This window comes from Bos mutus, chromosome 1 (genome assembly GCF_027580195.1).
Source record: "Bos mutus isolate GX-2022 chromosome 1, NWIPB_WYAK_1.1, whole genome shotgun sequence".
In the NCBI taxonomy this organism is placed as follows: Eukaryota; Metazoa; Chordata; class Mammalia; order Artiodactyla; family Bovidae; genus Bos; species Bos mutus.
The window spans coordinates 68657556-68684990 of NC_091617.1; the positions used below are offsets into that span (position 1 = coordinate 68657556).

At 47.8% G+C, this 27435-nt stretch overlaps 1 protein-coding gene across 1 annotated transcript in view; it reads right to left on the reverse strand.

Annotated features, from left to right (window-relative positions):
- The window catches only part of SLC12A8 (solute carrier family 12 member 8), a 148244-nt gene that overhangs the window by 39471 nt on the left and 81338 nt on the right, over window positions 1-27435 (reverse strand). The window contains exons 5-7 of the mRNA XM_070358937.1: window positions 21127-21240; window positions 2849-2936; window positions 1218-1305 (exon numbers count right to left, since the gene is read on the reverse strand). Of these exons, the coding sequence (XP_070215038.1) occupies window positions 1218-1305; window positions 2849-2936; window positions 21127-21240 (290 nt within the window). The remainder of the gene's footprint in view (window positions 1-1217; window positions 1306-2848; window positions 2937-21126; window positions 21241-27435) is intronic.

The window sequence follows — 27435 nt, forward strand, 5'->3', positions numbered from 1 at the left end:
GAGATGAGATGTGAGACGGCACCAGCAAGCACAGACATATAAATGAGGGACACTGACTCCTTCCCTGAGAGTAAACCCTGCTCACCTGGGGGGTCTGAGACCTGGGGGGTGGATGTCAGCTCTCTCACTCCCTGAACAGCTAGCTCCCCCTTGCAAACCTTCTTGCAAGGTAAGGCCAAGACACCTTCCCACCCCCGAAAATAAATATCACCTTGACACTGGCGTCTACACACCTGAAAAATAAACCTGCACTAATGTGAAAAGCAAGCCCAAACACTGCTCTAAAATGTAAGTTCAGCGCTTCCAGCCCCAGGCTGCCCCAAGCAGCACCCCTCTATGTACCTGCAAGGCAGCTTTGTAAAGCCTCACACCAGAGAAAAAGGTGTTTATTCCTCAATAAGAGCAGTGATACTCAGGAGTTAACTGAGTAAGGACACCTCCCTGGCCTGGCGCGTCTTTCTGATACGTGATGGGAATCTCAGGGTCCACTTTCCCCCAGGGAACTTAAGGGAAGACAGAGGGAAGACAGGAGTTTTAGGGGATTTCCAGCAAAATGTCTGGAAGTCTTAATCTCCTGGGTTCTAGAGATGCCAAGTGAGTGTCCTTGACTGTCACATGACCTCCAGCCTGTTCAGAGGCTGTGGAACATGAGGACTTGGCTAATCATCTTCAGACCAGTGTAGTCCTCAGGAAAAAAAGCTGCAGTATCCAAATCCATTGGGCCATCCCCTGGGGAGCCCGAGAGGACAAGGGGCCTCCAACCCTGTCTCCCACCACCCCTCACCTTGGCGCTGGGCTTCCTGCCCTCTTTTCTGTTCATCAGCCTCCTCCTTCTTACCGGTTTCTTGTGAGTAGCTTTCTGCTCATAGTGGAAGGGAGGCTATTGGCAATAATGAAGGATTGTTGGAGCTGGGGATCTCAGGTGACCAGATTCTTTGTTTCTGCTCTGATTTTTGACATGCAGGGTTGCCTGTGTCCCCATTATTTAGCATTATTTAGCACCTGCATGCATGTGTCTTCTCTGATGTGGTTACCCAGGTCTAGGGATACATATGAAGGACCTGTATCTTTCCCATGGTTTGGGCCGCTGTACTGCAATCCTGGGCCCACGACTACATGGATTCCCCAGCCAGGACACAAAGGGGAGGCAGCCATTGTTGCTCAGAGCTGATCAACGACCTGCAGCCTGAGCCCACCAGGCTGCAGGACTCACCCACCTTCTCCGCTATCAGGAAGTCATAGCGAAGGGCCTCTCGGGTGCAGATGGCGCCGAGCAGGAAGACAAAGACAATGTACAGAAACCACCTGCAAGAAACCCAAGAGCAGAACAGGGCTGCCACCTGACATCACTCAACCCCATCCCACTCCACCCTCCTCAGGCTGAGGGTTCCCCCAGGGAACTGTCCCCAAGGACAGAGAATGGCCATCACGAAGGCTCCCCAGATTATCTGGGGGCACTGCCGGTACTCTTTTCTCCTCTAGCATATTTCATGTAAATATATATAAACATATCATTTCATATAAACGTATAGAAATGCATCATTTGCCTCTTCCGGAGGAAAACACACAGAGGTTTTCTGGGGTGGGGAGCAGCCCAGCTGGCCAGGATGCAGGCCACGGTCGACGGGCAGGTCTGTACCCCATCCTCCTGCAGCAGAACAAGCCGATGAGCTGTCAGGCCTTGGAGTCCCGCTGTTCCTTGGTCCCCAGGTGACAGAGAGCCAAGCCGAATGTGAAAGGCCAGCAGTGAGCTGGCTCTGCCCTCAGAAGCCCTGTGACCTCGATGAACTCACATGAACCCAGGGGCCTCATTTCCATCTGGACAGTAGGAGAATGGGCCAAAGGCTCCTCCTGGGACCTTCCAGCTGTGACCAAAAATGAGGTGGGCTCTTTCCTTTCCTTCTGGACACCCACCCTTATCTTTGTCAGCCTCATTTTCTTCCCAGAGAGATCACCTTATTTAGCACAAAATAGACAGGTGCTGTATGCCTGGCTAGGAGCCACAGTGCCATTACAACAAGCTAAAGCAAACTCAGCAATGATGAAGAGGTGTATTCATATTTTTTAAACATCACGGTTAAAATAATGCAGGTACTTTAATCCTTGTCATGTCTGGGATTTCATTACCTTTCACACCTACCCAGTGAAGGCAAAGGAGCTTCTTCCCGTAGTGCAGAGAGAAAACAGAAGATTCTAGGTCAGAACCAGACCCAAGGCACCCAGCCTGCTCACATGGGTGGCACAGTGTGAACTAACACAGGGAAGTCTGGCAGCCTTGGGGAAGCAAGCTGGGAGAAGAGGACAATCAGCCTCTGAGTTCCTACTGTGCACCGTTACACACAGCATCTCCTCCACAATCGACAGGACACATGTGTTCTCATTAACCCCATTTTACAGAGATGAAAATGGAGGCTCAGAAGGTTAATTGTCTGAAGTCCCGCAGACAATCAGCGGAGGGGTGTAGTATGCAAATCTTGTTTTGTCTGCAGAACTCTTCCTTTTTATATTCCCTGCAATGGTCCTGGAAACTCAATGGTTACAAAATGCCCAAGTTCAAAATGGGGGTGGGGAAGGGGAGGGGCAGGAGGCTGAGGGAAAAGGAAAGAAAGGAGTCCACCTTCTTTAATGACCCCCTTCCTTGCTGGATTCCCAGGCAGGAGGGATGAAAGGGCGAGTATCTAAACCCACCAGACGTGAATTTTCCAGCTGGCTGAGCGTTAAAAGGAGGATTGGAATATAGAATAGATTGGTCACATACAGGGCACTCTTAGAACAAAAGGAGCAATCCCCTCTTTTGCCTTGGGTTTTCTCTCCCTCTCTCCAGCTGACTGCCACAAGGGGAACTTACGAGATGCCAACGGCTACTAGGGAGCCCAGGGGGATGCTGGCAGCAGGCTCCCTGAGGTCGCCCCCCATGTTGAAGCCGGCCATGACTCCTGAAAGACACCCAGACAGGAGAGAAGGGTGAGCAGCATCCTCCACACATCACCTTCCCCTCCTCGGGGCCTCTTCTGGAAGGGATCCTCGGGCATGCCCTCCCATCTGCGGCTCTGCAAAGTGCACTTCTCAGTCTCCCCTGGCAACTAGGGAGGCATCCTCAAGGCGTGAAAGGGACTTTTGTGGGTTGGCTGATGCTCAGGAGGAGAGCTCGACTAGCGACAAAAGCATCTTATGGCCCAGTGCAAAGTAATGAGGGCCAGGGAGGCGGCTGGCAGGCCACACAAAGGTCCCAAGGCCACATGCTGAGCTCTGAGCTCTGCCTTCCAGCCGGACAACACCCAGGAAAGACTCAGCCTTAGCAAAGAACCCACCCTGTCTGCTCAGCACAGTTCTTTTCCTCTGCTACCCTCAGACTACACTGGGGTTCAGGGACCCCAGGGACACGTTTCATCCAATATTCAGAGTCAGCAGCCGTGTTCAAAGCTCCTGAGCTGCCAAGGACTCTAAACAGATTCCAACAAACCATCTTGATGCTACCAACGCTAAGTGGCGAGCTCCTCTTCACCGTGGACTCTATTCCTCATAAGCACTCATGAAAGCACGTAGTCATGGTGGAAGGTCATCGCTGTGGTCCAAACACACACAGGCAGGAAACCAACAAGACAGCGGGTGCTGAACATCGTGTGGATCCAGCCCACACGTGCTCTGCAAGCCCACGGGGATGGGTGCATTGTCAATGTGCTCTTGAAGGACGTTTTGCATGGGTTTGGGGAGAGGAATGGGTCCAACTCCATCAATATGGATTTATGAACCCTTTGAACCTGACAGAGCCTGTGTTAAGTGCTTTTCATGCTTTTTTTTTTTTTAAATCTCATTTAATCCTCACAACAACCACATCAGAAAAGTAGAATTATTTCCCCCATTTTATAGACAAGGAAACTAGTGCTAAAAGAGGTAAATTAAAATAGCTTAAGGTCACACATGTAGTAAGTAGCAAAGCTAAGATTCAACCCTGGTCTGTGTGATTTGGAAAATTGCTCTCTTAACGCCTCTGCTATAATGCTTGAGGGAACTCAAGTGCAGTGGAGTAAAGTGAAAGTTTGGGCCCAGAAAGTTAAACAGGAACTATTTCAAAGACTATCGTGAATGCTGAACTAAGGCAGAGAACCGCATACATTTTGACTGAGCAATTCCACTACTACAGTTGTATCCTAAGTAAACAGTCAAGGACATAAGTAAAGATTTATCCAAAAATGTTTATTAAAGCTTGTATATATAGAGTGGTGAAAATCATAAGCAATCTAAGGTCTAAAGGTAGTGTGTGTGTGTTAGTCGTTTAGTCGTGTCCGACTCTTTGCAACCCCATGGACTGTGGCCCACAAGGCTCCTCCGTCCATGGAATTCTCCAGGCAAGAACACTGGAGTGGGTTGCCATTTCCTTCCCCAGGGGATCTTCCCTACCCAGAGTTCAAAACCTGGGTCTCTCACATTGCAGGCAAATTCTTTACTATCTGAGACACGTAGAGGACTGGCTAAATAAGTGATGATACATCTTTCAATATATACCAGCCCTCCGAAAACATCAAGGATATGTTGTGACATGAAAAGAGCAATTGTTTCCATTTCAGAGGCATATCTGGGCTTCCCTGGTGGCTCAAAGGTTAAAGCATCTGCCTGGAATATGGGAGACCCGGGTTCGATCCCTGGGTCGGGAAGATCCCCTGGAGAAGGAAATGGCAACCCACTCCAGTACTCTTGCCTGGAGATTCCATGGACAGAGGAGCCTGGTAGGCTACAGTCCATGGGATCGCAAAGAGTCGGACACGACTGAGAAACTTCACTTTCACTTTCAGAGGCATATCTGAAAGCAGAACATACAGTATGATCTTATTGTGAAAAAAAAAAAAAAAACAGATAAATAGATGTGTAGAAAAATGAAAAAGGAACTAGAACATGTTCAAAATGTTATTTCTGGGTGACGGAAAAACAGATCATTTTTTATTTTGTCGTTTACCTCTTCTTTCTCAATTTTCTATAGTGATCATTATGAAATAAGGGAGAAGTAATTCTTAAATGTTTTTTGTTTGTTTAAAATGGCATGTCGGGCACATTTTCTTTATTCTCAGTCCTCTCCCTCCCAAGACCCTATCAAAAGGATAGTAAAAGGGGAAAATGGATGCATGCCTAAAAAAAAAAGAGGATTGGGAGGGGGAGCCATAAATAGATGAAAAGTTTCCACAAATGTCTGGAACATAGAAAATGGATAAAATGATACAGAGTACTAAAATGAAAGGAAAAGAAAACCTTGGAACGCTTATCTAGAGGACCTAAATAAACTGCCCAAGAAAAACCAGGACTACTAGTATGGATGTTCACACCCCAGGTGAAGCTCTCCTCAAGAGCCAGACACACCCACAAATGTGCTGCTGTCACCCTGTCATGAAGGAAGAACCCCGTCAGGAGACAGACCCCCCCCCACACTGCAGCAGGAGATCCACGCCAGCAACCAAAGGTAGTCACGTGTATAACAAACCCAGCAGCAAACACACAGACACGTGCACGGCAAAAACAGGACCACCTGGGCTGGAAGAAACATAAAAATCAGAACACAGGATAAAATTTTGAAGAAAATACTAATTAGTAGCTCCATAAACATCCAAGAAGAATATTCTACCTATAAAGCAAGATGCTATGAAAAACAAAAAAATAAGAACAAGAAAAAGACTTTTGGAAATTAAAAACATGATCACTAAAATTAAAAACATGATCACTTACACTAAAAATGCAGTGGAGTATCTAGAAGATAAAGTTAAGTAAATATCCCAGAATTTAGAACAGAAAGACAAAGGGGTAAAAATTTTCAGCAAAGAATAGGAGAAACAGAGAAGAAATCTTGGAGTTACAATATCCAACTAAGAGGAGGTCCAGAAAGAGAGAACAGAGAAGATAAATTAAGCAGGTAAACAACAGAAATAAATGTCTTCAACCTGAAGAAGACACAAGTCTTCAGGCTGAAATATCCCATAAAGTAAACAACATAAAGGCCCACACCTAAATCATCACTGTGCCATTTTAGGAGAAATCCTAAATATTCTCAAAGATAAAAACCCAACAGTTACAAAGGAACAAAAATTAGACTGGCATCAGACTTCTCAACAGCAACAGTGAGTTCTAGAAAAGAGCACTGATTTTTAAATTCTGTGGAAAAGCTATTTTGAAACTAGAGTTTTAGCCAGATTACCAATTAAGTGAAAGTAAAGTTAAGCAAAGAAGGGCTCAGAAAATTTACCTCCCACACATCATTTCTGAGGAAGACACTAAAGCAAGGACTCCAGTACAATGAGGATATAAGCTATGAAAGAGAAAAAAAGAAGGTTCACAAAGCAGTGGTGACAAGTCAGGAGTTAACAAAGTCCCAGAGTAACAGTTGTGCAGCAGAGAAACCCGCAGGGACTGAAGCAGAAGAACGGAGACCCCAGTAGGGATGCCTCTGGATAGGACTGGACTCAACACAAAGGACACTATGAATTATTTTAAAGGTTTGCTGACTGCGTATTTTGGCAACAAGAGAAAACGCTTACTGAAACTCGAGGAGAAGTAAATAAGAAAGCCAACATGTAAATAGGAAGGAAACTAAAATAGGACATGACTTTAAACAACTAATAAAAAAAGTCTTAAAGTTAATCCATTTGGCCATTATATTAGGAACATTCTCCCCTAAATGACACAGGGGCCACGTCAGATGCAGCCAAGGAAGTGGGGTTGTAGCCCACCACTTTGCTCTTCAGTGAACCACAGCTACGGAGTCACAGACATAGCCCAGAGGACTTAAGTTTAGCTGCAAAGTAGAATACAAATATCATCTACCTTGACAAAGTGACATAAAGCTATAGCTAACAGCTAATACGAAATGAAAAGAGAAAAGAAAACTAGAAAGAGGAAAGGCACTCATATTTTTGTTGTAGTAGTGTGGGAAACAAAAGTCCCAGGATCTTCACTCAGGACTGGCTGAATGTTACAAGCTTCAGTTAGTTTAATAAGAAAACCTGAAATGTGAGTTAGCCATTAAGCTTGTTAGGTCAATAAGGAAATGCCAGCAAATATTTATATACTAGCTGCAATAAATTTAAAGTTAATGCTAGAATTTATTCTGTATTTTGTCATCATAAAGGGGAGTTTCTAAATGTTTGCTAAGAGGAGCAAAGAAATTTCCAAGAATATTGAACAACTTGTTTTTGAAGTTCCAAAACCTGTTGACTTGTAACCTAAAGGCAAAAGAAAAAAGAAAAAAAAACATTTTTTAGTAGAGAGAGGGTGTGTGTGTGTCGGGGTGGGGGGGGGTGTGTGTGGGGGATGGGGTGGGTGTGAAACTGTGTTTGTTCACTGCAAGTTGTAAACTACAGCTTTCATGAGATTTTCCTCTTTACCTGCTAGTCATCAGCTTGTCATAGCTTCCCTGATATTGCTCTAAAACATAAATATAAAAGGATTATTCAGAATCCCTTAAAATCAGGGATTCCTTTAAGATAACTAACACATTCCTTGTCAAAATACTTTACACATGAAATAAATATGACCCTAATACATTAATCTTAAAACACAACACAGAATATTAATTTTCCACACAAACAATAAGCAGTGAAGAGATATAGCCTAGGATGGATAACAGACTTAAGCATATTATTTAAAGTTATAAAGATAATCAAAAAAGAACAAAAATTAAAATATGACTATTAAAAATTGGGAAGTGGATAAAGGAACATGTAAGGAAGCTAAACCCTCTACATTTCTTACCATGGAGTCAATAAATTACATGTGACTTTGACTGTCAAGTTATAGATATAAGCATGTACATGCAGGCTAAGTCGCTTCACCTGTATCCAAGTCTTTGCGACCCTCTGGGCCATAACCCAGCAGGCTCCTCTGTCGATGGGATTCTTCAGGCAAGAATACGGGAGCAGGTTGCCATGCCCTCCTCCAGGAGATCTCCCCAGCTCAGGGATCCAACCCACACCAGCTGCGGATCCCTCACTGCAGGCGGATTCTTTACCAACGAGTCACCAGGGAAGCTCAGATGTAGGCATGTTGCTTGGTAATGCAGTTAGCTCCTGAAGTACTAAAATGACTACAAATGGTTGCCCCTGTAGAGGGGTTCTTTGGGTGGTCAGGTTGGTGGAGGAGGGAGGGCAGGCTGAGAGACTACTGCTTTACGTTACAAGCACCTCTGCACTATTTTTTTTTATTTTTTAAATCACATACAGGTTTTATTTAGATTAAGAGAGCAAGGCCGAGGACCTGCCTTACTCTGACCACAGCTCACGGGACCATGTCCTTTGTTGCTAGAACAGTCTGACGGCCAAGGCCAGCCCTGGCCAGATCCCCATGTCTACCTGATACTCAGGCCCCACTAACTTCGTCCATTAACACCTCCGCTTTCTGAACCTCCCAAATGCTGAACCTCTGCCAAGGTTCTCACCTGTCACCAGGTTTACCAGTGTCTTACCTGCCTGGCTTCCTACCTTCGGCAATGACTTCATTCTGCCCCCAAGCCCCTGGCAGTTCTATGCCCATTCACTCAGCTTTGCAAAGTTACATACTGCCATGCATTCTTTGCCATTTCCGTACCTCCTCTAGTTTGTCATGTCTTTATGTACTCCTTCCTTCAGATCATTTACAAAACTCTAGAAATAAGGAGCCACAAGAACTCCATTGCCATAGGCGCTTCTGTCTAGGAAAGTGATTGATTAATCGTAATGGCTTCCTGCTTCCCAAAGGTTCTGTATTCATAACAAACAAACGCCCTTTTCTTCTCTCTCCACAATCCCTTGCACAGTGATGACCCTGCCTTTAATTAGAGGTCCTACTAGCTGGCCTGGTATGGGGCACGTGGGAATCCTGCTCAGTGGGAGCAGAAACAGCTGACACTGACACAGGCCACCCTCAGGAATGGGCCAGACCCAGACAGCCAGGAAGTGGGCTTGTGAGACAAAACAGGCAAGCCAGAAAATAGGCAGTCAGTACCGTGAACACAGAACTCCCAAGACAAGGAAATGGCAGTAACTTGCACTCCAGACAGGAAGCCTTGGGGTGACTCCTGTGGGTGTTCCGGGCACACCTATTAGATTGGTTTGCACACTGTTACTCCCAGAATTTTGCCCTTGCACGACTACACAATTCTTGAGCAGATGATCTCTAGTTCTGGTGGACTATAAATGTCTTGCTTACCAGTTAGATCTAGAAAAGTTATTTTGATTTCATATTCACCCATACTAATCAGGTATTATAGAGATTCCCTAGTTACCTTTCTGCTTCTGTTACAATTTAAAAATATTATTAATGTTAGAGTTAGATTTAGTGGAGGAATAGTAGAATAAGTACTATTTCACAGTGATATTTACAAATAATGCCCCCTAAAAAAAGGTTCCACAGTTAAAAAACGTATCAGTGGGAAAAACCTTGATTAAACAAGATCAGAGAGATTCTTACTGCTGGACTTACCATGCTAAGTCACTTCAGTCGTGTCCAACTCTGTGCGACCCCATAGACAGCAGCCCACCAGGCTCCCCCATCCCTGGGATTCTCCAGGCAAGAATACTGGAGTGGGTTGCCATTTCCTTCTCCAATGCATGAAAGTGAAAAGTGAAAGTGAAGTTGCTCAGTCGTATCCGACTCTTAGCGACCCCATGGACTACCAGCCTACCAGGCTCCTCCGTCCATAGGATTTTCCAGGCAAGAGTACTGGAGTGGGGTGCCATTGCCTTACCATACAACATTCTAATTTTCATTGTCCATTTGTAAGAAGAGAAATGTAGCACATACTATTTCCCAAAACTTATTTGACATTCAACACTTTTTTTAAAAAAATGAAACACTTTAATCATTGGAAAACACCAAGTGTCCATTTTGTAATTCCTATTTGATCTTTATCCTCTTTTTGGCAGGCTTCCTAAAAATCTTTAAAGTGGTTATTTAGAATCATCAATTCTTAAAGCTGGAAGGTATCTTAGAGATCATCGACTCTGGCCTTTTATTTCACAGATGAGGCAACTGAGACCCCAAAAGAGGAAGCAATTTTGATCATGTTTTCAAGCTAGCTGCTTGCAAAACCAGCAGAACTCATGTTGAAGTTTCCTTAATTCAAGTCATGTTATTTCCTCCACATCATACAGTCTCTCCATTTCCTCCTAACACCCATGCTCTTTTTGGATTTTTCTTTTTAAACCAGAGCAACAGCATGATTAATTTGGGGCTACCGCCCCCACAAGAGTGCTGAACTTAGTTATAATCAGCCCTACTTATAATCAGTTATAATCAGCACCACACGTTGGTTTTCCTACAGCAATTTCCGTCCCCAGTTCTGAATCACTAGTCTGTCCTGGTCCAGGGCATTTCCCCTCCTCGTTGGTCTTGAGCTGCCAGTTCCAGGAAGCAGTTAATTGCTTTACCCTAAACCACGTCCTCGCCCTATATCAGGATGATGATATGGGCTGCATCGTGACCATATGACTTAGGCAACAGGTTTCTTCACACAGGTAAAGCCTTCTGACTTGGTCTTCCGTCCTCGTCCTAAGGCCTTTTACATCTCCTCACCGACTCAGCTTTCACATGTGAGGATGGTGGTGTTGGCCATCACTTTACCAGCTTGAGTTGAGGAGGTTAAACCTCCAGCATCATCCAGACCTTTCTGGGCACTGCCATTAACCTCACAGTCTGGTTGTGTGGCACCAGGTGAACTGGGAGGTTTGGCTTGGCACCCTGGCTCAAATATCTGTGACAATAGACGTGGATGGTCAGGAGAGGAACTGATCCCTTAAACATCTCTAGGATCAGCTATTGATAAAAATAACCAGGATAAATGTCCATTAACCACTTACCAGCATCTGCAAGATAGTGGTCCTCTGCCTTTTCTCGCTGCCCGCTTCATCAACCATAGTACAGAGATCAAAGTCTTCACCTCTTGCCTGTTATTTTAATCCCACTCCCACCCTATTTCCTTTTTTGATCCTGAAAATGAGAATTCTTAAGAAAAAAAAAAAAAAAAAAGGCTTCCCCAGTGGCTCAATGGGTAAATACTTCACCTGCAATGCAGGGACACAGGAGGTGCAGGTTGATCCTGGGATTGGGATAGTCAAAGTTATGGTTTGTCTAGTAGTCATGTGTGGATATGAAAGTTAGACCATAAAGAACACTGAGCCCTGAAGAATTTATGCTTTCAAACTGTAATGCTGGAGAAGCCTCTTGAGAGTCGCTTGGACAGCAAGGAGATCAAACCAATCAGTCTTAAAGGAAGTCAACACTGAAGGGGCCTGATGTTGGAGCTCCAATACTTTGGCCACCTGATGTGAAGAGCTGACACACTGGGAAAGACCCTGATGCTGGGAAAGATTGAAGGCAGGAGGAGAAGGGAGCAACAGAGAACGAGAAGGTTGGATGGTATCCCTGACTCAATGGACACGAGTTTGAGCAAACTCCAGGAAGGACAAGGAAGCCTGGAGTGCTGCAGTCCATGGTGTCACAGTCAGACGCGACATAGTGACTGAACAACAAGGAAACAATGGGAAAAAAAAAAGCCTGGGGCTTCTGGATAAAGCATTTGCCTGCAATGTGGGAGACCAGGGTTCAATCCCTGGGTTGGGAAGATCCCCTGGAGAAGGAAATGGCAACCCACTCCAGCACTCTTGCCTGGAAAATCCCATGGACAGAGCAGACTGGTAGGCTACAGTCCCTGGGGTCGCAAAGAGTCAGACATGACTGAGTGACTTCACTTTTCCCTTGTGGTCCAGTGATTAAGAATCTGCCTGCCAATGCATGGGACTTGGGTTCGATCCCCAGTCCAGGAAGATCCCACACGCCACAGGGTATCGAAGCCTGTGTACCACGGCTACTGAGCCCGCACTCTAGTAGAGCCCTCGAGCTGCAGCTATTGAGCCCACATGTCCTCGAGTCCATGGTCTACAACAAGAGAAGCCACCACAGGAGAAGCCTGTAGTGAAGGACAGAGCCCACATGTCCCCGTGTCCATGGTCTACAACAAGAGAGAAGCCGTGTACCACAGGGAGGGACAGCCCCACACAGCATACCACCTGTACCACAGTGAGGACAGCCCCACACAGCACAGGGAGAAGCCTGTGTACCACAGTGAAGGACAGCCCCCACACAGCACAGGGAGAAGCCCGTGTACCACAGTGAAGGACAGCCCCCACACAGCACAGGGGAAAGCCGTGTACCACAGTGAGGACAGCCCCACACAGCACAGGGAGAAGCCTGTGTACCACAGTGAAGGACAGCCCCCACACAGCACAGGGAGAAGCCCGTGTACCACAGTGAAGGACAGCCCCCACACAGCACAGGGAGAAGCCCGTGTACCACAGTGAAGGACAGCCCCCACACAGCACAGGGAGAAGCCCGTGCCCCCCCGTGTACACAGCACAGGGAGAAGCCTGTGTACCACAGTGAGGACAGCCCCACACACACAGCACAGGGAGGAAGCCCGTGGAGACCACAGTGAAGGACAGCCCCACACAGCACAGGGAGAAGCCCGTGTGAGGACAGCCCCACACACAGTGAGGACAGCCCCGTGTACACAGGACAGCCCCACACAGCACAGGGAGAAGCCGTGTACCACAGTGAAGGACAGCCCCACACAGCACAGGGAGAAGCCCGTGTACCAGACAGCCCCACACAGCACAGGGAGAAGCCCCGTGTACCACAGTGAAGGACAGCCCCCACACAGCACAGGGGGAAGCCCGTGTACCACAGTGAAGGACAGCCCCCACACAGCACAGGAGAAGCCCGTGTACCACAGTGAAGGACAGCCCCCACACAGCACAGGGAGAAGCCCGTGTACCACAGTGAAGGACAGCCCCCACACAGCACAGGGGGAAGCCCGTGTACCACAGTGAACAGACCCCACACAGCACAGGAGAAGCCCAGCACAGGTGGGGACAGCCCCACACCACAGGGAGAAGCCCGTGTACCACAGTGAGGGACAGCCCCCACACAGCACAGGGAGAAGCCCGTGTACCACAGTGAAGGACAGCCCCCACACAGCACAGGGAGAAGCCCGTGTACCACAGTGAGGGACAGCCCCCACACAGCACAGGGAGAAGCCCGTGTACCACAGTGAGGGACAGCCCCCACACAGCACAGGGAGAAGCCTGTGTACCACAGTGAAGGACAGCCCCCACACAGCACAGGGGGAAGCCCGTGTACCACAGTGAAGGACAGCCCCCACACAGCACAGGGAGAAGCCTGTGTACCACAGTGAAGGACAGCCCCCACACAGCACAGGGAGAAGCCTGTGTACCACAATGAAGGATAGTCACAACCAGAGAAAGCCCGCACACAGCAACAAAGACCCAGCACGGCCAAAAATAAATAAATAAATACATACTTTTTATAAAGAAAAACACCTAATCATTTTCTAGACTTTCCTGGTTTCTGTTGGTTGGTCATTAAAGAACTACTCTTACTTTAGAAGCCTTCAATTTTCCCTTTCCATTTAGAGATTGTTTCTCTGTTGCCTTTTTTGTTTCTTTTTTTAAGTTCATAAATTTATTACTTTTCTTTTTCATTAAAGTAGAATATCCATGCACTAAAGTGACTTAACCTTATCTGCCGCCTTTTGTTGTTTGGAGGCAGTGTGGCTCTGAGCCTCGGTCTCCCCATTTGCAAATGGGGATAAGATTATGTACCTTGCAGGATTGTTGTAAAGCTAGAAAGAACATCTATAACGCACCTAGCACAGTGCCTGGCACCTAGTAGGTGCTAAATAAATGTCCACCTGGGGGTGGGGGCATGGGATAAACTGGGAGATTAGGACTGACATATACACATTATCTATAAAATAGATGACTAATAAGAACCTGCTGCATAGCACAGGGAACTCTACTCAATGGTCTATATGGGGAAAGAATCTTAAAAAAAACAAGAAGAGTGGATATATGTATATATGTTTATATATAACTGGTGCACTTTGCTGTATACCTGTAACTCACATAACATTGTAAATCAACTATAACACAATAAAAAAACATTTTTTTTGAATGTCCATTTGGGGAAGATGGGCTCCCTTCTGCTCTCAGAACTCCCCTGGGTTCCTAAGCACTCTGGCTGCCCCTCCTTACCTTCCACCTGATCGTCAAAACCCCACTCCTTCCCCACACCTGGCTGATTGGTTTGTTTAGCTGTTAAAGTAGCAATCTTTCGTCCCCTCTTCGCTCTATTCTTAGAGGCAGAACTAGTCAGTGCTCCACCCTCGCAATGCCTTAGAGATGCTGAGACAGACTGTGTCTAATAATGGGACATTCAAACACTAGGATTCCAGCAGGATTTATTGACTTCCGGGTAGAGTACAGCTCCAGACAAACGTGTGTCCTCTTTCCCAGCATCCTTGCCAAAGCACGTGGGAAGTGATGGGGATCACCATTTTTTGTCGGGTGACCTTGGGAAATCACCTCTCTGTGTCATTGTTTCCTCATATGTAAGATGGATTAATAATAGAACCCAGGGAAGGATACAGGTTCCATGGGGCCTAAAACTTTTTAAAAATACCAAGTTATGAATATGAAATGGAACTTTAGAAGGAGGTCATGCAACCAAGGGACCCTGAAACCCAGGCTTCATTAGCTTAATGGTAAATCTGCATCTGATATAAGCACTGGGGTCATGATGAGGTTTAAATGAAAGACTATAAAGTGTTCCGCACAGTGCCTGATATTGTAGGCTATTGTAATGATAATTATTATAGATGCTGTGATAATTTGATAAAATCATAAATTCTATAAGTGAGATTACAAAAATAAACATATATAATAATTATAAAGCTCCCTCCCTTTCTCCTGTTCCTACTCACAAGTCCATCAGAATGCAGAGAGGTGAGTCCCGCCCTCAGACTGTCCTTCCTCAGGCTCTCTGCTCCTTAAAACAAGACCTCATTCTGCCCCAGCAGGTCCTCGTTCTCTCACCCACAAGAACACATAACTTAGGAGGAGGCCTGGGGATACACTGGGAGAGAAGGAATGTACGGGTAGGCTGAAGGCAAAGCCAGCACGGATGCCTAGAGCTGAGGGTCCCAGAGACAGCCAGCCAATCTGGAAGAGCCCAGGAGAATCCAGAACTTCTCAGAGTGTGTGTATGTGTGTGGGGTGGGGAGAGATAGGATCAGGTCCAGGGAGGCCAAAGGATGTCACAGAAATAGCAGGGCTCCTGACCACAAAGGTAAGCGTGGACATTCTGGTAAAGGCTGCTGGTTTCCCCCATACATTTTGATGCTGGGTGTGGTCAACCACAAGAGGCCCTTATCCTTTCCAGCAGGAGTCTGAAATTTGGGGACAAGGGTTACACAACTTCACACAATGGTATTTATCCCAGTGAATTTCCATTTTCTAGTTCCTCCATGTACTGTGGTCCCAGATTCCCAGAGTGGCTATGTGTGTGTATGAATAACTATAGGGAGAGGTGTTTGTTCAGAGAAAGTTTGGTGGTATAGCTCAGAGAAGGAAAGTGCTTTGGGAAACTAAATGCAGAGTCTATTCCAAGGTCCCAGCCCCACCCTGCAGCCACCACCACAGGGTGTGGTGGAGTGCAGCGAGGAGCACTGACAGAAGACCTTGCTTCCTAACTCCAGAGGAGCCACTGAAACCTAGGCTTCAGCTATTCTCCCCAGAAGTCTCCCGCCCCCGGGGATAAAATCTCTAGAGTAACCTAAATAACATCACTGGTCAGAGATGAGGATGCAGGGTTGGGGGACTGGAAGTGTCTGTTCTTCCAAACTCCTCTCCCCTCTCACAGCCTGGAGGTTCTCTTGTTCCAGGAGAGGATGGCGTTGGAGGGAGCCCCAGCCATGACTCACTCAGAGCTAATCCTTGGCAAATCCGTCACCATGGAAACTGCCAATCATCCATGCTTTTCATAGCTTAATGGAACATCTGCCAGGGGAAAGCCAAGGGATACAAATTGCCTGTCCTGCCTACTGTGTTTACACTGGAGCCCCTGGAAAACAGAGATAGCCAGGAGAGGCAACCCTTTACAGAGGGATGGTGGCCCAACTTTATTGCAGAGGGGGACCCCTTCCAGGGCTCGAAAGTGGGCTCTTGTCTAACACTCAGAAAAGAATTGTCAGAGGTGACATGTACTGACAAAGCAAGAGACTTCACTGGGAAGGGGCACCTGGGTGGAGAGCAAGAGGGTCAGGGAACCAAGGAGACCTGCTCTGCCATGTGGCTTGCAGTCTCGGGTTTTATGGTGATGGGATTAGTTTCCGGGCTGTCTCTGGCCAATCATTCTGACTCAGGGCCCTTCCTGGTGGTGCACACATTGCTCAGTCAAGATGGATTCTAACAAGGAGGATTCTGGGAGGTCAATGGGACACGAGTATCTCCTTTTGACCTTTCCCAAATTCTACCGGTTGTCGGTGGCTTTTTAGTTCCGTATTCCTTACCAGGACCTCCTGTCGTAAAATAACTCACAGGAATGGTTACTATGGTGCCTGATGAGAGCAGGCAGTTTCAGTCAGTGTGTTTCTCCTAACAACTCTGGTCACCTTCCACACCTTAGCTGGGTGACCTTCCGCAATCCTTCGTAAACTCCTCTGTGCTCATTTCCCAGATCAGTGATTCTCAACCTGGTTGGGCCCAGATCGGGGTGTGGAGGGTGGGGTTGGGGCCGGGGGTGTCAGGGAGGCAGAAAAGCACATCCCCTGAGAGGGGTGGGGTAAAAGAGGCCTGTGTAGACAGTTTGTTCAATATTATAATTTTATATTTGGAATATTACCAAACAATACCTTCATAACTTAAGCCACAGAAAATAAAGAAGCTTGGCTAATCTTCTTAGGTAGAATCTTTCTCAAAGAAAGGACCAAGATATTCCTTCTGGTCCAGGGAGACACAGAATTTCCAGTGTAGTAAGGTTTTCAGTATGATTAACAAAAACGAACATGGATTAAAAGATAAAAAGTTGAGAGTCACTCGCTGGACTGGCTGATCTCAAATGGTAGTCCAGCTCAAATTCTGGGCTCCTGGGTGGCATCTTCCAACCTCAAGGCACTGCTGATTCCCTACTGAAGGGTGAAGCACCAGAGGGAAGGCTTGTTGTCACCCCGGGCCCTTCACTCAGGCCACGCGTTCCCTCTCTTACAAAATGCAAGGCCTGCAAATAAAAAGGAGGGAAGCCATGGGAGAAGCTTGGAGGGGACCTGACAGGGTCACGCACATAAGGCAACATCCTGGTGGTACTGCCTGCCTCAAAGGACCACGGCCCTGCTTCAGCTGGAGCTGCTAACCTGGCACCTGAAAGCAAGGATCTGACCTGGCATCAGGACTCCCTGCCAGGCCCAAGGAAACAGGCTCATGTGGGAAACAGGCCAGGCTCAGGTGGGAAGCCTCTTGAATGTGTTGGGGAGGGGCAAGGTGTGGGGGAATGGGGAGCAGAAGGGGCTAGAAAATATTTTCAGATGTTAATGTTAAAAATTTTCGAAAATTTTCTTCTTCGTGTATTTCATCCCCTCCCCCTTTCCTTTTCTGTCCATTCAAAAGGAACGTGACCTTTATTATCTTGGTGGAAATACGTGGCAGGGAAGAAGCAGACTTTTCACATTGTTTTGGTTTCTGTTTCTCAAAAGGCTGGGCCCTTAGGAGATTTTAGAGGATCTAGGAGAAGGCAATGGCACCCCACTCCAGTACTCTTGCCTGGAAAATCCCATGGATGGAGGAGCCTGGAAGGCTGCAGTCCATGGGGTCGCTGAGGGTCGGACACAACTGAGTGACTTCACTTTCACTTTTCACTTTCATGCATTGGAGAAGGAAATGGCAACCCACTCCAGTGTTCTTGCCTGGAGAATCCCAGGGACGGGGAGCCTGGTGGGCTGCCGTCTATGGGGTCACACAGAGTCGGACACGACTGAAGCGACTTAGCAGCAGCAGCAGCAGGAGGAGGTAGAAAAGAAGCTGCAGAGTGACTGGGGAGAGCATGGCGGGAACAAAACCTATTTGCTACATTGTTTGTAGGGCCCAGTGCAAAAAAAATGTAGGACCCTTTGTTCAAAATTTATTAAGAATTTTAGCAACAGCAAAGCATTAAACCAAGTGTGGGGTCCTTCTGAGCTTATGACCAAGTGTGAATGCATAAATTCATGCTCACTAAGCTGGCCCTGGACAGCAGTGTCGCCTGTATTAGAACAGAAGATTGCCCCTCACGCTTGGGCAGGAAGAGAAAGGCCCACAGGATTTGAACAACGGGGACCTGAGGCCTACTCCCTGGCAGCACCAGTGGGATCCAGCAAGACCTCAGGAAAGAAGGTCTGAGAGGTACACAGACTCTAGGCACGAGGTTCCCAGGTTCCGCAAACTTTCCATCCCCCAAAGTGGCTCGGAAGCAGCAGAGACCATAAACCTAAAGGGAGCTGCAGACAGGGCTGTGGGAGGGCCTGGCTCAGAGCACAGATGATGAACAGCCAGAGCCCCTGACACGCCCTGTACTTAGTAAGACCCTGAGACCTGACAGGCAAGGCAGAGGCATGAGGAATGACTGACATCAGTTCCCAGCCACCCTGGCAGCCTGAAGGCTTAGGTTCAGAGACCAACTCTTTCCACTTCATTAAGATGAAAGAAACGCATTGTTTCTGGCACACCTGGATTGTAGAACAGCATGCTACCTGCCATCACCGAGACCTAGCTCCAGTCTTCTTCCTGAGACCTAGCCTCAAAGAGGGAGGAGGGAGGAGGGGTGTCAACTCGGAGTTGCCTTAGTTACTCAGCTGAGAAATGAAGCTTGGGGCAGAGTGGTCAGGTGGTAGAGACAGAGGGAAGTGAGAGTAAAGGCGGGTAAATTTAGGAGGTAAAATTCACAGGACTTGCAGGAGAGGACTTGCAGGAGACTGGTAAGGAAGAGGCTTCCTCGATGGCTCAGTGGGTAAAAAAATCTGCCTGCAATGCAGGAGACACAGGAGACATGGGTTCGATCCCTTGGTTGGGAAGATCCCCTGGAGGAAGAAATGGCAACCTACTTCAGTATTCTTGCCTGGCGAAGCCCATGGACAGAGGAGCCTGACAAGAGGAAGGTGTCAGAAGTAACTCCCCATTACTAGCTCAAGAAATTGCGGGGATGAGGGTGCCATCCCTGAGATCAGGAGTGGAGGAGAACCAGTTGGGGCTGATGGGATGGATGGGTTCTGAACATGCTGAGTCTAGGATACCAAGAGAAGGTGTCAGGTAGGCACTTAAATACACGATGTGAAGCTTAGAGAAGTTGGGGCTAGAGGCATAAATCTGGGAATGGCCAGCATTGTGGGTGGTCCCTGAACAATGGGCATGAATGAGATCCCAAGGGAAACAGTAGGCACAGCCTGAAGAACCCCAGCATTGAATGGGCAGGCAGAAGAGGATGCCCCTATCAAGAGGGTCAGAGCAGGATGCTACATCATAGAAGGTACGAGAAATGAAGGAGAAAGTGGAACGCAGCTGAGAGGTCAAACACACTGAGAAATTTTAAGTACCCACTGAACTAAGTGGAAGCCACTGATGACTTTGGAAAGAACCATTTCACTGGAGAGAGAGGCCTGGAATTCCAAAAGGAGTGAGTGGACGAGTAGAGCAGGAGGCAGGAAAGTGGTTGGGAGAGCAGAGACTGTGGCTGTGCAGGGGAGAGAAAGGGGTGGTGGCCAGAGGGAGAAATGGGATTCAGGGGAGTTGTTAAATATGACTACAGTCAGTAATTTCCCCCCGCGTTTTAACAGCTTTACTGAGGTATAACTAACATACAATAAGCTACAAGTTTAAGAGTGTGACAGTCTGTAAAATTTGACAAGAACACACTTGCGAGTCCATCACCACAGTGAGAAACACATTTTTTCATCCCCCCAAATTTCCTTGGCCTCCCTCCTGCTCCCTTCACCTCCACTCCTAGGTATTAACTGACCTGCTTTCTGTCACTGTAGTTTGCATTTTCTAGAATTTTATATAAATGGATTTTTAAATAATTTTATCTTTTTAAAAAGGAACTCTCTTTTTGCCTGACTTTTTTCACACAGCAGCCTTATTTTGAGAGTCATCTACATCGTCACAAGTTATCAATAGTTCACTTTTTCTAATAGCTGATTAGTTTTATATTGTGTGGTGATACCATAATTTGTCTCTCCATTCACCCTTTGATGAGTATTTGAGTTGCTTCCAGTTGGGACTATACCAAACTAAGTTGCTTTGAACTTTCATATACAAGTCTTTATATGGATACATGCTTTTTTTTTTTCCCCCCCTCAATAGTAGATAACCAGGATTGGAATGGCTGGGTATGTTTGGTTTTTAAGAAACTGTCAAACCATTTTCCAAAAATGGTTGTCCCATTTTACGTTCCCATCAGCAATGTATGCAAGTTCCAGTTCCTCCAAATCCTTGTCCACATCTGATAGGGACAGTCTCTTAAATTTTCAACAATCTAGTAGCTTTTCCTCCCTTCTCTCTGGAGGAAGGCAGAAGGAAGAGGGAAAGGAGACAAAATCAGCTCCAGGACATCAACACTGCCTGGATGGAGAAAGAAACGTTTTTTTGAGTCTGTGTTCTGGGAACAAGCCCAGTCCCTAGTAAATGGTTATTTCTTGTGGAGCATTTGGTCAACACGTTAGCTTACTACCTTCTGGGCCTGGGACCCGAGCATGCAACAGGAGTTCTACCAGGACCTCAGCTGTGCAAGGCTCCTCTGCAGGCACCATGGAACGGGAAAGTGGGGGAGAGGACGCAGTCCTTGCCCGTGGGATCCTGATTTCACCCACAGCCAAAGTGGCAAGAAGATAAGAGCATTTCTCTGCCCCTGGGAGAAGACACGTGGGTTGGGGTAGGGGAGGGGGAGATTAGAGACCAGTCTGCACTCGATACAAGGTGGAAAGGGCAGCTGTCCTGTTGAGGAATCCAGCCTGCTTAGCCCTAAGAGAATATGTCCCCTCTACTAACTTGGCCAAGAGGTGTCAATATGTAAGTATAAGGGGTAAGGAGGATCAAATCATGTTGGGAGCCTTCAGGAATTATGAACAAGTAAAGCCTCTGTCAAAATAATAGATGTGTAGTTAAAGCTAAGGCTGTCTATAAAGTCAGGTATATACCCTATAAGCACATACAGGTCCATTATGATACTACATTTTGGGAACCAAGCATTTACTTATATCCCTAACATGATAATGAAAAAGAATGCCAGTACCTGTAGCTGCGGGGAAGAACACCCCGAAGACAGTGAAAAAGGACTCTCCAGGGCTGTAATCTGGCAGAGTGTTGTTCTGTAGCAGTTCTGGTGAATATCCAATAAAACCATGTTCTGAAATAATACCAAGAAAGCAAAATGAGCCGAGTGACAAGACATAGCACAAGTTCCCTAGATTACAGTCCCAGCTTTAAATAGTAAATAGTCCCAGCTTTAAATAGTAACTTTAAATAGTAAAAGGTAGGTATGATGTGGGGGGGGGCAGGGAGAGAACACAGAAGATTATAGAAACATCTTCCTTCCCACGTCTAGGGCTTGACTTTCGTATATATATATCTATGGATGTAGGTAAATAAAATGACATGAAGAAGAGAGTAGTCACCTCTAGCAAGGGGAGCTTTTTTTTTTTGCTTGTAGACTTCGGTACAGCTGAAATCAGTGAGCATGCACTGATGTGTTTGCTTTTGATTTAAAAAATTACATTAACTCCCTGCTCAAAAACCTTCCCATAGATTCCTATTAGCTACAGAATAAAGTCCAAACTCCTTAAGACAAGTGTGGAAGCTCCGCACAACCTGGCAATGGCCCACCGTTTCCTATTCGTGCTTTGCCTTCTCCTCTTCCCAGCAGTCACACAGACCACTCTGCCCAAGAAGCCCCCTAGTACCCATTCCTGTGTCCCCTGCTTCCAGACCCTTCCCCACATCTCTGAACATCAATATGGTGCTCACTCTTCAAGCCCAACCCAAACACTGCTCTCTTTGGGCTTTACATTAACTCCCTGATCAGAATCCTCCTCCTAAGTGCCCTCCGTGACCAGACTCCTTGGGGCTACAGATCTGCTCTTAAACACCTCTGTCCCCCAGGCCCAGCCACTGTGCCTGCCACACAGCAGGCAGGGTGCAAATATGGGTCACGCTGAAAGAACCTTGCTCTTGGATCTTTTGCTTCCGTGCTTTCAGTCTGATGGTTCAGAGACTACTTTATAGCAGAAACATCTCAGATCTGATTTCTTCAAAGAATTTTAAACATTTTTTACATTGCCTTAAATGCAGTTAAGAGGTTTCACTCCTACAGATACTGCTTTTTTGTCAAAGGGGGTCACCTTGAACAGTATCTGTGGATGTGTTAGTGGGCTGTGGAATTTTAAGATACAAGTCCAGTGTCCTTGGGCTCAGAAACACGCAGGATATCCAGTGTCAGTTTTTAGAGAATGAGTTGGTTTGTTCCTGCTCACTCTAGTCCACAACTCGGTCTTGATCTTTTTCCCTCTATCCCCTCTGACATGCAAGATGAGCACTTAGCCATTAGTCTCTCCATAGCTGACCCCCAGGGCTGTGGTGACAATCCCCTGCCAGCCTGTCCTCCACCACCCTCGGGGCTGAACTTCACCCCGAGCTTCCATCCAGTAAAGAGTGCTGGCTTGCTGATGAGTCCGAGATCACGGGCACTTCTCATGGCTTCCAAGATTCATATCTTCATAGGAAAAATATTTTTCAAAAAAAACAGTAAAATGAAAGCTCAGTGAAGCACAAGGAACCCTGGGGAGTCCAGTCAGGACTTAAAATCATTGTCAATCGCTCTCTTTCTCCTGAACCTTAGATCCCAAGGACTGTGCAGCATTTCCGAATGGTTTGGCGTCTTCACAGCTGGTCCTCCCCTCATTAACAGAAAAGCAATAATAGCCAAGTTAACTTTAGTTTATCCGCTGGCTGACCCCACTGACTAGACTTTCTGAGGAGAAAACCAGCCCAGCCTGCCTTGGAAGGGAGCTTGGCCAAGCTGGATGACACACAGGTCTGAGCACATCTGAGCACAGGGCTGTGCGCTGGGCAGGCAGGCTGTGAGGATCAAGAACACTTCATCAGGCTCCACGGATCCTGGCTCTCCCCGAAGCCACCCTGACACGGGCAGGCCTTTGGTCACCAGGCCTGAAGGGCCTGGCCCTGGTCAGCCTGAAGGGCCAGAGGGATCTCAGGCGCTGTAGATGAGTCACTGGGAAGCCTCTTCTCTTTCTCCATCATCCCACCAACGAGATCCACAGATTGAGCGGATGAGTCACTTGGCTTATTTGAGGCGGCAGGGGTGGGGGCGGGGTCCCTCCTCTGCAGGATGATCACAAATGCAGCTCTCACACGCTCACAAGCACACGCTCATACTGACAACTGCTGCTGACCCCAGCCCTTTCCCCCCAAGTCCAGTCCCGAATTGTTCTCAAGGAAATCTTAACTTCGACAAGAACTTTATCAACAGAGATGCTTGTCAATGAGTTATTTATAATCGTGTAAGTGGGGAGTGTCTAAATGTCCAACTGAAAGGTTGAGGTATTTTAAATCCTTATAAAGACTTACTAGTGCCAAAGAAACCTATCCATGTTACATATGACATATATTAAGTAAGAAATTGGATACCATTTATAGAATAAATACAAAAAAAAGTTTTAATGTATATATGTAAAAAAAGCAAATATACCAAAAACTAATTGTTGTTGTCTGTATAATGCAATCATGGGCAATTTTTTTTTAAATGTTTAAAAACTTTCCATGTTGTCTGTCATGAGCATAATCCACTTATCATCAAAAAGTAATGCCTTTTGTAAAAACAAACAAAACATCCCACAACTGAAAGCCTACTTTCTCCAGATAGCTTTTCTATTAACAAATTTATTCCTTTTTTTTCCTTTCCATTTATACTCTCCCTGTTTTTCAAAATGATACTTGCCCCATTTTTCAAAATAAGTAGCTTATGAGAAAAACATAAGATAGGGCAAGTAAAATAAGGGGCAAAAAAGAAACAGAAGGAAAAAAAAAAACGAAATTGAGCAAAAGATAGGGAGGAAATACCTACAGCCTCAGGTATTTGAGGTAAGACCCTGCAGTGACTTTCCTCAAGCTGGAATTCAAGGCCTAGAGAGATCATTTCTGACACAGCCCAGTCCAGCAGGGGTGGGCCTCACGGCCACCATTCACACATGCCGCATTCTAGTGGACGAGAAGGAGGCCTAGGCTCGCATGGTGGACCTGTCTAACTGCCTCTGCCCTTACCTTCCCGGGGCCCTTATGACTTCCATCCACTTGACAGTCCCCCACATCATGCTCCCCAGTCCTGAGCTAGCCCCACAGAAGACCTGGCCTTCATCCTGACTTCTGGGGCCCCAGTCTCTTGCCCACAACCCTAACCTCTGGTCCAGCTGGACCCAGGTCAGGCACTGATGTCTCAGAAGAATTTGTACTTAAGGCATGGCCTGAGGTCCGCTGGCCACATCCAGCATTGCAGGGCTGAGTAGACACCACCTGCCACGGCCTCTCACAGTGGGTCTTGCTGCCTGATTTGCTAATTCTTCTAGTCATGGCCCCATTTGAGAATCTGATGAAAGCACATTTTGCATTCCATTGTGGGGGTTCCCTGAAGCCTCCCCAAGGTTCAGGACCTCTATGCTAGGGGCTGCCTCTGTACCTGAGACTTCCGGCAGGCCCCACCTAACCTATGATGTCTCAAGTCCCACCATGCCGTGCCTTGGGGTGAACAGAGGCCAACATCTCCTGCTGTCATCTCTGCCAGGCAAGGCATCTGCATGCATGGGGACAGGGCAGGTCCCCCAGGGACATCCCGGGACACTCCCTTCTGAACACAGTGACAAGTCATCAGTTATTAAGCACCTCCTCTGTGCCAGTCACTGGGCACCAAGTCCTTTACAACATCATCCTTGATCCTTACAACTACCCTGCAAGATCAGAGGTGAGCAAACCAGGCTCATGAAGGTGAAGAGTCTTGTCCAAGGTCACACAGTAGACCTGCCTGTATGACAGCCCTGGCGTCTCCTCTGGGAGGCCAGTCTTGAGGTCCCCAGGTCCCCAACACCACCCTCCCACACAGAGGGATGCATACAGCCGAGGTTTCCTTCAACTCCGAGAGAAACGCCCCTGAGGTCATGGCATCTCCCCTTCTCCACCTCTGTGGGGACCACGAGGGTCTCCCTGTGGAATGCCATATGCACTAAGGGGTGTGTGCACAGCTGGGAAGAGGCAGAGCCCAGCCTCCACCCCAGGTCTGTCTGAAGTCAATGGTTTCCATCTACCATAGCAACTCCCTGCAATTTATCCTGAGTTGTTTCCCCAGAGATGTCTAAGGTGAGTGTCTTCGCCTCTGTGGGCCCTTCAGAGACTCTGCTGGTAACAAGAGGGCTCCGGCGCTCTCAGCTGATGTCTTCCAGCTCTGCGAGGCCCAGAATGCCCAGTGCCTGCAGCTGCTGCATGTAACTATATCTGGGTTTGACCTGAACATCTGCTTCTGTATCCACAGAAAACATTATTTGGCCCCACGTGAGTTATGAGCTTTTAGGAAGAACAAAGATAGAACAGAGTGAGGAAACAGAAAACATGATGAAAACCAGGCAAGAGCAGGAGGTGGGAAGACACTTGAAGGCTGGCCTTCCCCCTCTGCACTCAGGTATCACAGCTTCCTGTCACCATAGGAAGCCCCCTGCAGGGTCAAGGATCTGCTCCCAAGGACTATCACAGGACCCTGCCTACCTCATCTGGGCCAAAGGAGTCAAGCACTGCTACAAACGGCAGCTCCCTCAGGCTGGGCTGTGCCCTCTGGGAAGGTGGCTTCCGGGAAACTCTGTGTCACCCGCCCTCACTGCCCCTGGGGTCCGCTGAAATCAGAGCAGGCAGAGGGAAGTCATCCCCCGCCTCCACCATGGGTGTCAGATGGCCACTGCTGACTAACTTGGAAAGTGAGATATCTAAAAACGACGCTGGCACCGGGGGCCCTGCCATCCCTCTGATAAGCCCAGGTCGGGTCGGGGGCTTCCCACCCAGTTTTCTTCTTGGCTCAGGTCCCCCACCCCTCGACCAGCAAGACAGCCCTTTCCTGGGAACGACAATGGGAGAGGCCGGTCCAACCAGGAATAGAAAGAGCAGAGGAAGGGCCCAGGGAGAGGAAGGCGGGAGGGGCATGTTGCCCGGATCCTAGGACATCACAGGAAGAGCAGCGCTGCAAGGAAAAGGAAAGGAGAGGCCGAGCTTCTGGGAAGGGACACACACACACCAAAACAAGGCCTGGGGGCGGGGAGGGCGCGAGAAGGCCACCGGGCCTCAGAGGATCCCAGAGGAGCCGGAAAGTACAGTAGGGTGAGCAGTAAGGGAAAGGTGAACGGGGGGCCTTGACCAAGGGCCCCGCCTCACCCTGGACACTCGCCCCTCCCAAGAGCCTCCTCCGCAGCAGAGCCCACCGGGAACCCGGGATGGTCTGCTCATTGCCCGGCATTGCCTTGATGGCTCTGGGACTCTGTCTCATGGGGACAGAGACCTGCATTTGGGGGGAGGGACAGAAAGCCTAAAATGGCCTAACAAAGACAGGTCAGTGCCAAGGAGAAAAGAGGCATGTCCAGGCCTCATCCTATCACTGAGGCTCTCACAGAGCTCCTGCCACGCAGCCCTGCACTTACTCAGATATGGCCCAATCCCAGCAGGTCCAAAGTGGACACAGACGGGCAGTCTGGCGAGCAAGCGCCCAGGGGCCTGGGCTGCTCAGTGGAGTTTTCTGCCTCAGGGCTTTGGTGTCAGGTCTGGGAGCTGCAATGGGTGAGGCAGCCTCAGTCCTGAGAGAGCAAAATGTGCCCAAACTGAGCTCAAAGAGGGTAGATCTGGGAGAAGCCCAGGCTATTCTTCTCCTCCCTGGGGTGGAGCATGAGGCCCTGGGGATCTCTGGGAGGAAGGGAAGAACCGTGACAGGACGAAGAAACAGGACACCTGGGCTCACACTCTGGTTCTGCCACAGACTCACTGTGGGACTGTAAGTGAGCCCTTCTTCGAAATGCAAATGATAACTCTGTCCACCTGGGATGGGCACCTGGGATGTCCAGGTGGGGATGTCCCCCAGGGATGAGAGTCTGCAGTCTAAATGAACCCAGGTGATGTAGATCACACTCTCAGTAACAGGTAAACTAAATTCTTTTTCAGAACACTTCTAATTCTGAAAGCCGCCAGTCAGAAGTCCATTCTCAAGACTCAGGGCACATCATCCAAATGCACCACTGATCTCCAGCAGCTGATATAAAATCCCAAACTAGCTTCCAGAGCTGTCAGTGCTGCCCTCTACCTCTCTGTTGTTGTTCAGTCACTCAGTCGTGTCCAATTCTTTGCGACCCCATGGACTGCAGCAAGCCAGGCTTCCCTGTCCATCACCATCTCCCAGAGCTTGCTCAAACTCATGTCCATTGAGTCGGTGATGCCATCCAACCATCTAGTCCTCTGTTGTCCGCTTCTCCTCCTGCCTTCAATCTTTCCCAGCATCAGGGTCTTT